Genomic DNA, 15,434 nt, shown 5'->3' with positions numbered 1-15,434 from the left:
GAGAGAAAAGAATAAAAGCAAAATTATAATTTAAATTTAAAATTTATTCATGTATTGTCGATATATTTTTTTTCTCCTCTTTTTTATAAAATACATAATTTGTATTTACACGGGTGGAAAATTAAAATTTTATATTTAATATAATTTATCGATAAGTTTAATATGGTTAAAATAACTTACTTGCATTTGATTTAACAAAATTAATAATAATATTTTGGACTAATACTCAATTCATTTTAAAATATTTTTTATTTTTATATCACATCAAAAATTAAATATAAATTTCTCTGAAATAAAAATAAAACTTATAAAGTTCATAGTTAATTATAAAAGGATTGCATTCTTGTGAGATTTAAGTCTGCAATAACTATTTTTTTATTTTAATAAAATTTGTAATACCAAACACTTCTTAAAAATTTAAAAATATTAAAAATAATAATAATGTAACCATACACATAGACTTATAACTAAAAGTAAAAGAAAAATAAAACATAGTAACATTATGTTTTTTTAATATTAACCTTAAGTCATTTTTAAAAAAATAAATAATTATATGTAAGCCCGCTTTATCTTATCGGCACGTAAGCCTTCAAATCAGTAATTTTGTTTTAAAATATATATATTTATAAAAGTAATAAATTTTATCATCAAGGTCGAAAGTGTTTCAGAGTATTAATTTTATATATCATCTATTTTTCACTCTAAAACTAATATATTTTTAATTTTTTTGCATCACATTAAGTCTAGTTTATAATCCAACATTATATTTTCTTAGCATAGCTCAGGATACTTAAATCATAACTAAAAAATAACTCAAACCAAATCGACCCTTAAATTGAACAACTCTGTGAAAATAAAATTTCGAATTACAAAGGGTTTAATTTTGCATATCTGCACCGCCATTATGTTCTTATTTGCAAAAAAAAGCGCTCTCACAGCAAATTTATAAATTGCCGACATCTTTTTAAAGTGTATATTTGCAAAACAATCCCAATAGGGTTGAGTGCAAAAGTCATAACCGTGGAAGTTGGGCCAACAAATTAATGAACTTAAAATCCAGCTCAATAATAATGCATGAGAAAAATGAAGATAGTAATAATTATAATTATTATTTAAGGTGGTCATAATGCATGGCAATATTCAACAATGAAGGTTATATTACATTACAATAAATATACAATGTAGATGACTAATTAAACTCATTAATTAGACTTAGAAAAGCCACTCTAACTCTTAGAGGCATAGCCACCATATCTTATGCTCTTGTTTGGAGGTGATGCAGTGAAGAATACTGAGGAAGAGGTTCTCCTCACAGGGAATGCATAGCTTCGAATCGGGGCTAAATTCGTACTCTTCTTGTGCTCGATCCAGCAACACTTGGAAGAGTGGATGTGCGAGATAGTCGACTCGAATGATAAACCTCTTGAGCTCTTCTCCCACGTAGACTACCACGTGACCTTTGGGTACGTCATTGGGGATGCTTTCCTCCTCCTCCTCCTCTTCTTCTTCTTCTCCTCGGCTACGACTCATCATAGACAAATGTATATAGTCATGTACTGTTGCATTAGTTAGGATCTCTCTGCTTACCTTTTGCCACTTCCTAAGAACTGCCATGGCGAACTTCTCCTTCGTCATATGATACTGTTGTTAGAAAGTAGAAAGACAGTTTCTTTTTCTTTCTTTTTTTTCCCTTCGTCAATTTGAGAAGAGAGGAAGGATGTTTGCAGTGTTATATAGCGAGGCGTGAGGAGTACCGAGTCTTAGAGCTTTAATGGATAAGATTGGAGAGAGAAAGAGAGGAGTGGAATTTTGGTTGGGATTGAGCTAGAATGATAGCAACGACTAACGTGGGTTGAAAGCTGTAAAGCTTTCTTCCATTTGGGGGGTATGGAAGTGTACAGGCATATGGTATTCAATGGTTTCCAGAAGTAGTTGAGAAACTCAGCATGCTCTATAATTAAATAATTTATTTTTATTTTTTACCAAAAAAAATAAAAAATACTTGTGATCAAAGTTGCGACGTAATGGTTGGCTTTGATCAAAGTTGACGTTCATTTCCCTTACCCCCAAGATACTACTTGCAACCCAACCCATGCATGGACCCGTTTCCAATTCTAAACTGACATGTGGATCACTAAGACTAGTGCAACGAATGGTACCTGCAATGGATGTACAGCTGGAAATGATCTTATATACACGTATATGTAAATAGTATCACATCTACGAGAATTAATAAGGTATGGAAGCCATTCTTTTGATGTATACATAAGTTGATGCATCGAAGGTACTTAAGCCACGTTATCTTTTCATACGATCACCCTGGGGTCCACTGTACATTTGTACTTGATACGAAGTTGAGGTAAATACTAGGCATGCAAGATTAGTCTCACTAGACTTGATATTATTATCTGCAGACTGCATCTGAGTGAATAAATAGTCTGCACTAGTACTGCACACTAGAGTTATTATATTGATCATATTGCATGTGGATAATATTGACTCAATAGAGTAAAAGACATGCATGAATTGGCATATATCCAATTGCATTTCACAATTAAAATCCTGCCATTTTTTCTGCAGCGTGGAATTGATTTCTGGTGACTGGCAAACTATGCCTCTCACATGCATCAACATAAATGCCCTATACACATCCAAGCCTAGAGGTGTGATCATGAACATATAAGTCACAGTTGCAAAAAATATTTAATCCAATAATTGCACCTTCGTGTATGTATATGGATAAAGATTGAATTTCTTTTGTATCAACATGCAACAGTCAATACGGCACACAGTTAGGTGCTGCATACAAAAGTTTCATGTCATGAGGTGTTATGGGTATCAATTACGTGAGTGTTAAATTCACGTAGCATTAGTAAATGTATTCAGCTAACGCAAACTGTTTGGGTTGGTTTGATTTAGTATTAGAGATGGTAGTTGAGACACATCACTGGAGTTTGTAGCCACCCAACTTGTATAAGTCTGATCCAGTGAGCATGAGAAAGGGACCCATCCATCACATTATCCCAACTCCCCCGTGACTGTCTCCAATTTTAAAACATTTGATTCTAAAAGAATATTTAGTATTAACTCATTAATTCTTTTGAAAGCTTAAACTATTAAATTAAAGAACGACCCAAAATTAAATTTAACTTAAATGGTTAAAGATTTTGTTAGTTTACACACAAGATAAGTGCTGTGAAATTCAAACTCAAGACCTATATTTTAATATAATATTAATCTTTTTTAATTATTTTAAATGGTTAGATAATATTAATTTTTAAACGATTATTCTACTATACAGTCTGATATCATCACGATTCACGAAGAGTACCGCTCACGTACTTCGCTTAAGTTGTCTCTCACGAGTACATTTTTATTGGTCCACTTTATTTTGTTTGCTGACAATAAAGATGTAGACCCTACCCATTTTCAAATCTTACGTGTATAAACTCTCTTCTGATTGGATCTTAATGAAATATCAACCAGTAATAATTCTCTCCCTCTCAGAAAGAAAAAAGAAAAAAGAAAAAAGAGTAATATTTGTAGTGGTTATACTATATTATATGCAATTCAATATAAAATTGGGATATAAATTTCCTAGACGTGGATCCGTACTGGTGGGGCCTTGGGGTAATTGGGTATCAGAAGTGGAGATATGCAGGGGATCTACGAGTCATGTCCGTGAATTGGGAGTCATGGGTTGGGTCAGTATGGGCTGGGACATAGCTTTAATTTTAAATATCACAAAACTAGTAACTCCAATAGCTGTCCCTTTTTTTTTATTTAAAAAAAAAAAAATATATATATATATATATATATATATATATATTTTTTTTTTTTTTTAATTGGGGATGGACCCCACTAGATAGAATTGAGTATATGGGCTTAAAGCAGTAGAGTTGGGCCAGGCTGTAGTTTGGGCTGGCATGAGATGAGTCGTAATTCTACTTGGGCCTGTAGTTGTCCATTTGGGCTAACCATATCTTCGTGGAAGGATTTCTTAAAAATAGGAGGGTAAGGGCGGTTGCCCAGAGCGAATTGCGAGCAACAAATATATACAGGCGAACAATTTGGCCGAGCATCACTCTCAATCCAACGACGATCTAGGCAAAAATCTAGGAAAACAGTTATAATTTGATGATTTTAGCTCGAATTTATTGTAATAGGTGTTGATCAGCATGCCTTCTACTCCTGGAATTAGTAGTAGTCATTATTTTTCTCTCGTCTCTTTCGTAGTTCCTCTGAGAACAACTAAACCAACTCATTATTTGTTCCAAACACAGAATCGGAATGTGATATTCAACTAAGATCGCATGAGATCAGAAACATATAGATTTATTAAATAAACGACATCTGATGTCGATATTTACAATTTATAATAAGAGCACAGTACAGAGGAAGAACCCGCCGCATGTACAAACTTCTCCATTAAAAAGAGAAGACAGCCTTATAGCAAAAGAAAGAAAGAAAAAACTCCTGATTACTTAAGCTGTTGCTTAATAATCGTCGAAGGGAGAAAGGGATCAAATCTCACGTCTTTCTACGCCTTCCTCAAACCAAAAACTTTCTCACAGAGAGCTGGGCAAAAGGTTTTCTTGCTCTACCAAGATGGATCCTCCACTGCTCGTAATCCACGGATGCCCTATAAATCAAACACAACCAAAAATTTCACCGTCAGATTTGTGCTAAATGCATCAAGTCCCCGATAATTAAAATAAGAATTTGAATCGCTAAAGCTTACTTAGGACTTGCTCGGCGGAGAATCTTCTGGAAACATCCTTGCAGAGCATCCTCCGGATCAGATCCTTCGCCCCGGGGGAGACGGATCGGAATACCCTTGTCGGAAACCTGAGATTCGACCGGAGAACAGCCTCAAAGGTCTCAGCCGCCGACTCCCCGTAGAAAGGCGCCATCCCTGAGAGCATCATGTACAGGATGACCCCCGCGCTCCACACGTCCACTTTCTCCCCGTAGTGCTTCCCCGCCACCACCTCCGGCGCCACATAGTATGGCGTCCCCACCAATCCCCTCATCTCCTCCCCCCCGTCCTCCCCGAACCACTCCGCCGATCCGAAATCGGAAAGCCTCAACCTCCCCTTCAAATCGAACAGCACGTTGTCTGGCTTCACGTCGCGATGCGCCACCCCTCTCCGGTGGCACGCGGCTATAGCCTCCACCAGCGCTGCCGTCACCGCCGCCGCCTCAGGCTCCGGAAGCGGCGCGCTACCGGAGATCCGGTCGAATAAGTCACCGCCGGGGCAGAGATCGATGATGAGGTGAATAGCAGCGTCGTCCTCGTATTCCTCGTGTATACCAACGACGCCGGGGTTGCCTGCGGCGACGAGGCGGTGGATCTTGGCCTCGCGATCAGCGCACTCGCGGTCGATGGGATCGGTGAGGAGGGACTTGTCGATAGACTTGAGGGCGAAGGGTTCACCAGATTCGCGAGAGAAGCAACGGAAGACGGTGCCGAATCTACCCCGCCCGAGCTCTTCTCCGATCTCGTAGTCGCGTTTCAAGGCTTCGCTCATATCTCGCTCTCCTTTCTTCTCTCTTTAGTTAAGCCTGCAGAGGAGATGGAATTAAATATATATAGACGCCTGTTCAGGGTTTTGCGCAGGAATATTCGCTATTCTCCTCCCCAAGAATTAAACGGTTCTGACTGCACGTTGTATCCAGCCGTTAAAGGGTTGTTGATCAAACGGCTGTTAATGCCTGTAGGTAGTCCAAAACGGCGATTACCGACTTCGGAGAAAGGGAGGTTCCGTAACGCCGTCATAGGCTTTCTATTTCCCAAATTACCCTCCTAAATTAATGAAGGAAACCAAGGAGAACAAGGTTGCGGAGCCCACGAATTTTTTCGCTTCTAACTGATGAAAAAGGTAGCCGTTGATCAAAAAGCTATTTTAAAGGATTTTTTTTTTTCATGTATAACAAATATTAAAAATAAATGGTTAGTTGCAAGTTTGGTAGGAATAAGATATATAATCTCACTCACGATTAAACTTGGAAGGATCAAAAATACCCCGAAGATGCGAATCTATTTATTTGTTTATATTAACTGAAAACGAATCTACTCTGGTAGGAAAATCTAGTACGTGACCTCTCTTGGTCAATTGACTCTCATTGTAACATGCCTCTCTCTCTCTCTCTCTCTCTCTCTCTCTCTCAAGAATCTACCCATAGATGCTATCCGAATATTCATTATTCCTGCTTCAGTCTATCTTGTCATGCTCGTTTTCCAAAGTGTTGATCGTGTTGGGTTTCAATTCCATTCTTTGACCCGACTAGTATCGCACGTGGAATTCTGGTTCGGACGTTAAACGAGTTGAATTTTAGTCAAACCTGTAGCTGAATAATTCAACTCGAACTCACAAACTCGTACACTTGAGTGCTGGTTCTAATGGCGATCGTAATTTGTTGCATTGCATCTACAGTCAACTCTAGAAGCCCACGAAAGATTTTAACTCGAGAAAGAATCCTTTTCCAGCACGACAGAGGCAAATTTCGCTGTAGATTTCCCATAGGTCCTGCATTTAATTATATCTGTTGATTGCTTAAGATATATGACTGACAATTATACTTTAAGATTTCATTACAACAAAGTCTTTTTTTCATGATTATAATACTTCAGGATTACTCTCTTATTCTTCTTTTTTTAATTTAAAAAATATCACCACCTACTGATGTCATTACGTCTCTATTGTCATTGGTGTAATCTTGCCTGTGGTCCCTCAATTGGATGCTCGGTCAACAAATTAAAGCTAATAAAATCAAGTTAATTACACCGTAATGTACTGATTAGATGATTTAATATTACAAGTTGTACATTATTGCCTATATTTTATCTATTATTCTATGTATCCATAAGTTGTGACAAAATGGAGTATGTCAAGGTATCATCGCAACTATTTTATCATTATTATAGGCAAGATAAGTTTGCAACAGAGAGCAAAAATATGATTACAAAACCTACTAGATTCAACTACCCTGTATTTAATGAATTAAAATGCATGTGAGGACTCGTCATCGAGCCATATATGTTTATACATTTGTTCCAAGATGCGTGCTGCGAGGGTATGAATCTCGGTGGAGGATTATAGAAGTCATTAGCCTTTTTTATTTTATTTTTGGCGGGGGATGAATCATAGGTACCTAATATCGTTGTTATCCCTTTCTTTTGCATAATGCTGAAGCCTGAAGACGAAGAGGATGTGCTTTTAGTGAAGTCACCAAATGAATATATATATATATTTTTTCCGATGAGTGATAAAGAAGGCACTATAATGGACAGATGGGTCGGCAATCTAATAGAATTTATTCTTTGTTGGTAATTGGCAAGTGGATGAATCCCTGCACTTGTTTAACCATCCATAAATATCTCAATCAAGGATGTTATGTGATTATTCCTGGCCGGAAAACATACATCTATTGCCTTATATTTTTTAATTATATAAATAAAGTCATATACTATTATTATTTATTAAAGAGAATTCTTAATTTGCTAATAAATACGAGGAATTAAGTAAGTAGTGGTGTGACTTGTGAGCGTAGAGCCTCTTTTAATTTAACTCAACCCAATCCAATCCAAGTCAGTTCAGTCCGGGGCAGATAACTTGGGCTCGTCATGGCCTATGGGCTTCAGATTTTCATAGCCCAAGTTTTAGAAGAAAGGCAAATTTCTCTCTCTTTTCACCGACTCCGACCAAATTTGGTTTCGGCCCAACTTGCTCTTGGTCTTGGTCTTGGAGATACTGGATCGCTCACTCTTTTGCTGAAATCCATCCATTCGGCCGTTCCCCGATATGAGGCTCCATCGCCGACTTGGCGCCGCCGCGTCGGGTGTGACGGAAGAAGAAGAAGAGGAAGAAGAAGAAGAGAAACGAGAGGCTTCCTCATCGCTTTCCCGATGGATCTCAGCCGCTGTCTTCTCCTCGGAGAAGCGAGTGTGGTTGATCTCGCTCGCCTTCCGTGTCTCAAATGCTCTTCTGGTGCAGACCTACTTCAACCCCGACGAGCACTGGCAATCCCTCGAAGTCGCCCATTTCATCGTGTTCGGGTAATTTATTGCGATTTTTCCTGCATGCTTTTTTATTTTCTTTAAAAAAAAAAAAAAAGCTTTGAGGAGATTTTTGGCCTTCGGGCAGGTACGGCCATCTAACATGGGAGTGGAAGCAGAAGATCCGCAGTTATCTCCACCCTCTGGTGTTCGCTTTGCTGTACAAAATCATGGCTTTCCTCCGCTTGGACACCCCTTGGTTCATGGTAGCTGTTCAATCTAATTTTTTTCAAGAACTGCGAAAAGTGATTGCCTTTCTGTTCAAATCACACTATTCCATGTTCTTAGGCTAAGGCGCCAAGGATTCTGCAGTCTTTGTTTGCATCTTTTGGAGATCTCTACTTGTACAAGCTCTCTAAACTCGTGTTTGGTGAACATGTTGCACGATGGGCGGTACGACACCCTATTATCTATATTCTGAATTGATTTAGTAACTCTGGTTTTCTTTACTATCTGATGATTTTAACCTTCTTGTGCAGTTCTTCTCTCAGTTGGTGAACTGGTTCATGTTTTTCTGTTTTACTCGGACATTGTCGAACTGCTTGGAGGCAGTGTTAACTGTTACTGGATTGTTCTATTGGTTTTATTCGATTGATTCGTCCAAGCAAGGTCAAGTTGCTTCAAGGAAATTGGCTTTGTTTACAGCAGCATTGGCTTGTGCTATTCGGCCAACTAGTGCTATTACATGGTTATATGTTGGGTTGCTGGATCTCATCGGGATGCGGTCGCGACTGCAGTTCCTCTTTCTTGAGGTTATCCCAGTAGGGTAGGTAATAATCTCTCTCAGGACAAGCCAACATTTTGATTATCTCCTTTTCTTCCTTTGCTAAAATTTACTACTAGGATACTAAGCTGAACCTAAGTGCAGCTTTGATGAAATTAAAAGAAGAAATAGAAAAAAAATAGAAGGCCTGAAGCAATTAAGTTGTTAAATACTTAAAATGTCATTAGAGTCAATGTTTTGAGAAATGTAATAACATGGTCGGATTTCATTCCACATTGTCAGCAGTAATTTTGAAAAGAAAAGAATTTAATGTTCATTGTTTCTCAACATCTTGTTTGTGAAGTTCTGCTGCAAAATTTTCTTCTATCTGACCAGTCTTTAATTGAGGGCTATATTCTTAGAGTGAAATTTTGACTGTTGGAAATAAAATAAATGAATAAGGAGCAAATTAGGAACTATCAAGCTGCATGCTGTGCTTAGTTGCAAACTTTTCTTATAGTACTTATCTTTTGTCTTGTCTATTTTAGTCTGTTCACAGCAGCCTTGTTCTGTCGACAGGGTTCTAGTGCTTGCAGCTACATGCTGCTTAGATTGGTGGATGTATGGATCATGGACTATTGTGCCTCTTAATTTTCTTAAGTTTAATTTTCTTTCTTCTGGCGGGGATTACTATGGCACCCACCCATACCATTGGTACTTCACCCAGGGATTTCCCTCAATGATTGGGACCTTCTTGCCATTTTCATTGATTGGCATAATAAAGTCAAAAGAGTGGAGGCTTTCAGGTCTAATTGGTTGGGTACTGGCACTTTATAGCGTGCTTGGTCACAAAGAATTTAGGTACTCTCACTGTAGCTTATAGTTTCTGGATTGCATTGATTATGTCAATATTAACATCGAGTCACTTGTTCCACAAATGTGTCACAGGTTTGTTCTTCCGGTGCTTCCCATAGTGCTGATGTTCTCTGGATACTGCTTGGCAGCAATGTCAAGATCTGATTTATCAGATGAGAAGAGAAGTCGTGGTTCTCGAAGTAGACACAAACGAAGGGTGCAATTGGCTATTCTCCTCCTCATTATGTCTAATGTCCCGATGGCCTTATACATGAGCCTAGTCCATCAAGTGAGGGAATATTATGTTAAATTTTATACTTTTCATCATGTTTCCCTTACTTTTTCATCTTTTGTGTTCTCTGAGATGATTCTAAGCATATTTCTATTAATATCTTGAATGCAAATTGTTGTTTTTCCTTATGTGTTTGTTGTTGGGGTAGTTGGGTGGGGTCTTTTTTTACTTTCCTAGGTTCTTATGTTCAATTTGCCCCCCCACACAGAGAGGAACTGAAGATGTCATGTATTATTTATCAAAAGAAGCTCAAGAGGGAAGAGTGAAGAGTATATTATTTCTCATGCCTTGCCATTCTACACCATATTACTCTACCTTACATTGCAACTTGCCGATGCGCTTTTTGGACTGCACCCCTAGGTGATAATTTTCAGAAATATTTCATAGTCATTGCACGTCAAATTATTATGATCTTTGAGTATGAAACTTCAGTACCTGATTTAGTTTCATTTTCTTTCAGTGACAGCAAGGGGATCCTGGATGAATCAGACCGTTTCATGATGAATCCAGTAAATTTTACGAACAACATACTGAGGAATTTATCTTTACCCAGTCACATAGTCTTATTTGATGCTCAAGATAAACATCTACATGAGACTCTGATAACTCATTCCTTTAGACAGGTAAACTTTCTCTTGCAAATAATGCAATTGCAATTCATAAATGAGATTCATACACTTTTTACCTTCTAACGAACAAATTAACATTCCATTAATTTCCCTCCATTTTAAGGGGCACCTCAAATTAATCTTAAGCAGAGTCTTATGTTGTATTGTTGCTGGAAATCTGTTTTCTGTTCCCTCTTTCTTTTGTTCTTCCTTATAGAACTTAGTGTTGTCCAATTGTCATTGCTGCACCATTATGAGTGTCCATTTTCTGCAAATCTCTTGTCGGCAGACCTCTTTTATGGTGAACGTGGAGTAATATGAACTATAAATAGTTCCTTCAAGTAGTACATCTTTTCCCATCGCAACTAATTATTGTCCACTTCTTGTTTCATAGAGAAGATCGCTAATTAGGACTTAGAAGGCATTATCAGCTTGGGAGCTTTCTGGGTCATTCTTTCTCTTTTTAACTTCACGAATTTCTAACTTCTTTTTGGGTATTGATTGACAGGTGAAAAGATTCTTCCACGCCCACTTTAAAGTTGATCGAGACCTTCAAGCGTATGTTGTTGTTTATGCTCTGAGAGATCAGCAGCTTTGACTCCTCTGACGTGCTCTCTGTTTACACCATTTCTTATCCGTTTCGAATTGTACTGTTCTTTATCAGTAAACCGGCTTTCCTGTGAAATGTGAAACACTATTAGTTGATTTGTCATGCCTAAAAAACTTGCTCCTGCCTAAATGAATGCAGCCATTGTTGGCATTTTGTTGGAAAACAGACTCTTCATTCGGCAAATCCTGAGTGAGGCACTATTTTGCAAAACAATTTAAGCATCAGCCTTTTAATGGTCAAGCATCAATAGAATTCCCGTTTTCTGGGACGATTTCTTTTTTCTATTTTTGTGAGAAATGAGAAAAGATCCTGCCTTTCATAATGCCATATGTTTGGTTTCCAAGTGGATTAATTATCCCACGTTATTCATTTTCGTTAAAGAGGCAAAGAACCCTAATAGCCACCATTGATATGAAAATAAGGAAGCATACTTGTATAAAGCTTTTGGGAGGAAGCAATGGTACATTCTCTGCTTCTATACTCCTCATATAATAATAACATATAGCCACCATTTATAGGTTCATTTGTCAACCTAAAAAGAAAAATTATAGGTTCAAACAGAAAGCTGGCTTTCATGAGAAGGCAAGCTTCAGACACCAAAAACAAAAGGCTAATAATAATATACTAAAACAGGATAGCTGTTCCATGATTCCATCAATAATTTGAGTATGGACTTTCCACTGTTCAAAAAAGGTCGAACAGAATACTGCCAATTGTTCTTGGTAACTGTTAGGATGAAAATTGAGCTGTTCTCTTGGCAGAAGCAAGATCACAGTCTTAATTTGCACGACCTCTCAGAAGATCCAAGTCCATCTCTGTGGGGTCAGTTGCCTGAATCTCGTAATGGATGCCATCAAGATCATGCCGGAATCTTCCTTTGGATGTGGCATACAGCATCTTTGCTCGTATGCGGGAGTCAGATGGAGACCTACCAGCAGTCAAATGTTAGTATTATATATGTGATACGACAACGGAAAAAGGACCTGACTCGTGAAGCATTGAGAAGTTTGTCTGGGAAAAAAAAAATCTCATTGAGTTGTACAATGTGTGCTATATGTAAACGAAACACCATTATTGCATTAAAAAGTACTAGCAGTATCTCCAACTGTAATACTTCGAGCTTGGGAACAGGAGCGACCTCCCAAAGAGAAGCTGGCACCATCTTGACCATCAAAAAAAGAAAAGAATGTTTTGGAAATATCACATTATCATGATCAGTGAGCCTAACAAGATGAGGACAGTAGGAGCATATATATATTGACGGTATCAATATTGGGACACATGTTGAATTAAGAAAAAAAAACTTCACACTGTAGACAAACTACCATTATTGAATGCCAAATTTGAGATTCAACAGAAGGAAAATACATTATGAGAACACCATAATTTTCATAATTTTGAAGAAGTAAACATTTAAGGCCAAGAAATTTTCATATCATCTCCTAAGCTAGCTGTATGTGCTGCCTTTTCCCTCAAATCTCTCTTCACCATGCAGCAACTTTTGAATTAACATATCACCCTCCACAAATGTGGCAGAGACAATAGGATGGCAGAGTGAGACACTGGTTCGGAATGTATGTTACATTTTTCTCATATTAATCATATCAAGGAGCTAAGGATTGCGGCACATCACCATTCCAAAATGTCGCCAGCACAATACATATTGGGTGGCGCTTAATTTCTTGATCACATTTCAATATCATGCTAAGATTTTCTGAAATTGTCCAATCTGGCACATGAATCCTTAGAAATTTGACACCCATGCCAAGTGGCTAGAGCACACCAATTACAACTTAAGTATCAAATATCAGTGAGATCGTTATTGAATATGTACCATTCATCAAAAGCAGGCATGCCTCTTACTTGCTCAATATCGAGAAAAGGATCTCAAACTGAACATCAGAAGGTGCTTTAGAATTACTGATAGAACCTAGAACTTTATGTTGGCCACTTGAACTCACAACCTTGAACTGAACAAAGATGTTCTCTGAAGACTAGTTTTGTTTGAGAGGACAATATTCGGGAATAGCAAATGACAAAGAATTAATTTTCAAAAAAGAGAAATCAGGAAATGTTATAGACGGGAACTAACAGGAAAGATGATTTAGTTTCACAGGTATTTTGCTCATCCTAGACAAAGAACCTTTGATTTGCAAACCTAGAGCTTTCATCAAAAACTTTGGTTGGGAAAAATAAAGTGCCAACTAGCCTTTACCACATATTCCTTAAACTGAACTAGGCATAAATCAAGTCGATAATACATGCATAGTTGCATTTATCAGCTGCAATAATTGAAACTGGAGAATGACTCACCATGCTATAAAAAATATCTTGCTCTTCTGGCAGTTCTCCTCAGTCACAAAATCTAAGTCATACACAGCGTATCGACAATCATCCTCTGGCAGGGAAGCAGCAAAATCAACATAGCTCTCCCCTGGGGCCCCTGTTTTCTCAACGACAACCTCCATTATTTTTTCATCAATCTTAAATATCACATAACGATGCATCTTCTTTCTCTTCAGCTCTAGAAAGGTGCTCATGGTATGTTCAGCCACTCCCATCCCAGAAGATGCATTCTTCTGCATGCCAAATCAAAAGCCATGCAAGCAATTTGCATTAGAATAATCTAAAGATATAACTTCCTCGTAAGTTATTCTAATGGAGATGCTTTTCCGATAAACATCTACCTCAACTATAACCTAAGTTACGAGATGCATAGAAACAACAACCTTCAACTACTAGACTGTTCAGATTACTAACCCAAATATGCTTTTATTTCATGAATTAGAACGGAGTTAAGTCACCGTATGAACTATGGTAATGAGATATCGCGGGCAGGCCTAACACTGCAACAGGACGTCAAATAGCAGTCTTCGCAGTTCGTTACCCCTAAGGATAAGCTAAAATTGCGAGAAGTTATAATCTTGTAAAACCAATTAAAATAATTCGCGAATGATAAACTAACACTACCAACGAAAGCTGCCCTAATTTATGAGAAACTTCGTCTAACTTGGAAAAGGCATCTAACCACAAATAGAAGTGAAGGAAGCCATTTGAATAATCAGAGATCGGAAAAGAAGACGAAAAAGATAACCAATGATGAGATCGAGAAATCGCCCAAGACGGTAATCAAATTCCGCACGGGAAAATGAGTTGGCGAAAAATTTGAAGCAGCCCGATTAACAAATAAGGACGAATCAAAACTTCCTCTCCCACCCGAAAAAAGAAGAAGAAAGAAGCTTTTTCACAAGAAATCGTAAGAAAACCACTCCCAACCGCAATCATTTAACAAGATGTAATTTAAACAAGTAAAAGCATCAGAGACTCACCAATTGAAACGACATGGCTGGTCCGACCTCGATCGCAAATAGAAAAGAAAAGGAAAAGAGGAATCGGGAGGAAAAGAGGGGAGCGAAGAAAGAAGAGGCTTGATTATGGAGGCGAGAGCGAGCGAGGACGCGCGCCGCGTCGCGTGACTCTGCTAAGAAAGCATGTGATGCATCTGGCGACGAATAGGCTTTGGTGACGTAGATGATGGCCCCTAGGAGATCGTGTGCACTTGATGGATGGTGGGTCCACCGATCATCTCAAGTGATTGGATTTTGCTCGAGTCCTGGCTCACGCAGTGTTGGTCCACGTTCAGATTCCTTTCTCATTTTGACCCTCCTTCCACCTCCACAACAAAAAAACAAAACAAAACAAAAAAACGACAACACTGCGTGGAAATAACGCTATGTGCGTCTGTAGCTGATGCTGATGTGACCACACATATACGTAACATATATAAACTTGGGAGGACGTCCAAGTTCAAATAGGCCGTCCTCCTCCTCTCCTATGGGCTTAACTCGTCATGGAAGCCCAGCAGGCCTTGTAAGATGCTCAACTCTTCTAGAAGGACCTTTTCTTAATTCTTATGTATGTGTAACATGAATACACTACTGAAATCCCCCCCCCCCCCCCCCCCCCCCCCTCTCTCTCTCTTTCTAAAAGATAGTTAAAAATAAGACGACAACGTGATTGGTACGTTACCCATCAAATTAGACAAAAATTATATATATAAAAAAAGAATAATGAAATGAAGAGAATTGTTTAGACTTGTCTGGAAAATTAACTAGTGTTTCTTCTTCTTCTTCTTTTTCAATTCCTTAATTAGCAAATGGCAAACCAAGTGTGCGTCCGTGTTTTGATGAACGAAACGACCAGGCGATTACACTTCAAAGTCAAGCAGTCATCGTTTAACTTCGATCTGATGATCAGATTCAATTCTAAAGACTGGAGAAAAAGTTCATAACTATCTAGTGTAGAAA

The 15,434-nt window shown here is 38.1% G+C and overlaps 4 protein-coding genes across 5 annotated transcripts; 1 reads left to right on the top strand and 3 right to left on the bottom strand.

The window, feature by feature from the left end:
* Nucleotides 1–1,233: 1,233 nt before the first annotated feature.
* LOC140774224 (auxin-induced protein 15A-like) lies at nt 1,234–1,614 on the bottom strand. Its single transcript, XM_073117131.1, has one exon. The coding sequence runs from the start codon at nt 1,612–1,614 to the stop codon at nt 1,234–1,236; it is 381 nt and encodes a 126-aa protein (XP_072973232.1).
* A 2,702-nt stretch (nt 1,615–4,316) lies between these two features.
* Nucleotides 4,317–5,563, bottom strand: LOC140772471 (phosphoenolpyruvate carboxylase kinase 1-like). The gene is made up of 2 exons (XM_073114563.1): nt 4,742–5,563; nt 4,317–4,642 (listed from the first exon to the last, which is right to left on the bottom strand). Exons 1-2 carry the CDS (start codon nt 5,529–5,531, stop codon nt 4,569–4,571), a joined length of 864 nt encoding a protein of 287 aa, XP_072970664.1. The 5' UTR covers nt 5,532–5,563; the 3' UTR covers nt 4,317–4,568.
* Nucleotides 5,564–7,750: 2,187 nt separating this feature from the next.
* LOC140771253 (mannosyltransferase APTG1) lies at nt 7,751–11,411 on the top strand. Its single transcript, XM_073112716.1, has 9 exons — nt 7,751–8,059; nt 8,148–8,265; nt 8,348–8,452; nt 8,539–8,825; nt 9,342–9,623; nt 9,711–9,906; nt 10,118–10,269; nt 10,370–10,532; nt 11,026–11,411. Exons 1-9 carry the CDS (start codon nt 7,806–7,808, stop codon nt 11,113–11,115), a joined length of 1,647 nt encoding a protein of 548 aa, XP_072968817.1. The 5' UTR covers nt 7,751–7,805; the 3' UTR covers nt 11,116–11,411.
* A 134-nt stretch (nt 11,412–11,545) lies between these two features.
* LOC140771261 (actin-depolymerizing factor-like) lies at nt 11,546–14,582 on the bottom strand. 2 transcript variants are annotated; one of them, XM_073112729.1, is made up of 4 exons: nt 14,457–14,582; nt 13,888–14,027; nt 13,441–13,706; nt 11,546–12,055 (listed from the first exon to the last, which is right to left on the bottom strand). In XM_073112729.1, the coding sequence occupies exons 3-4, from the start codon at nt 13,686–13,688 to the stop codon at nt 11,905–11,907; spliced, it is 399 nt and encodes a 132-aa protein (XP_072968830.1). In that variant the 5' UTR covers nt 13,689–13,706; nt 13,888–14,027; nt 14,457–14,582; the 3' UTR covers nt 11,546–11,904. The 2 variants fall into 2 exon arrangements, with proteins under 2 accessions (XP_072968830.1, XP_072968826.1); XM_073112725.1 differs by lacking the exon at nt 13,888–14,027 and having other exon boundaries at nt 14,457–14,577.
* Between the last annotated feature and the right edge of the window lie 852 nt (nt 14,583–15,434).

The sequence above is a fragment of the Typha angustifolia genome, chromosome 2, assembly GCF_048772165.1.
Source record: "Typha angustifolia cultivar Huaian chromosome 2, ASM4877216v1, whole genome shotgun sequence".
In the NCBI taxonomy this organism is placed as follows: Eukaryota; Viridiplantae; Streptophyta; class Magnoliopsida; order Poales; family Typhaceae; genus Typha; species Typha angustifolia.
Note: the sequence above shows the minus strand (reverse complement) of the source record. Positions and strands in the feature narration are given on the sequence as shown.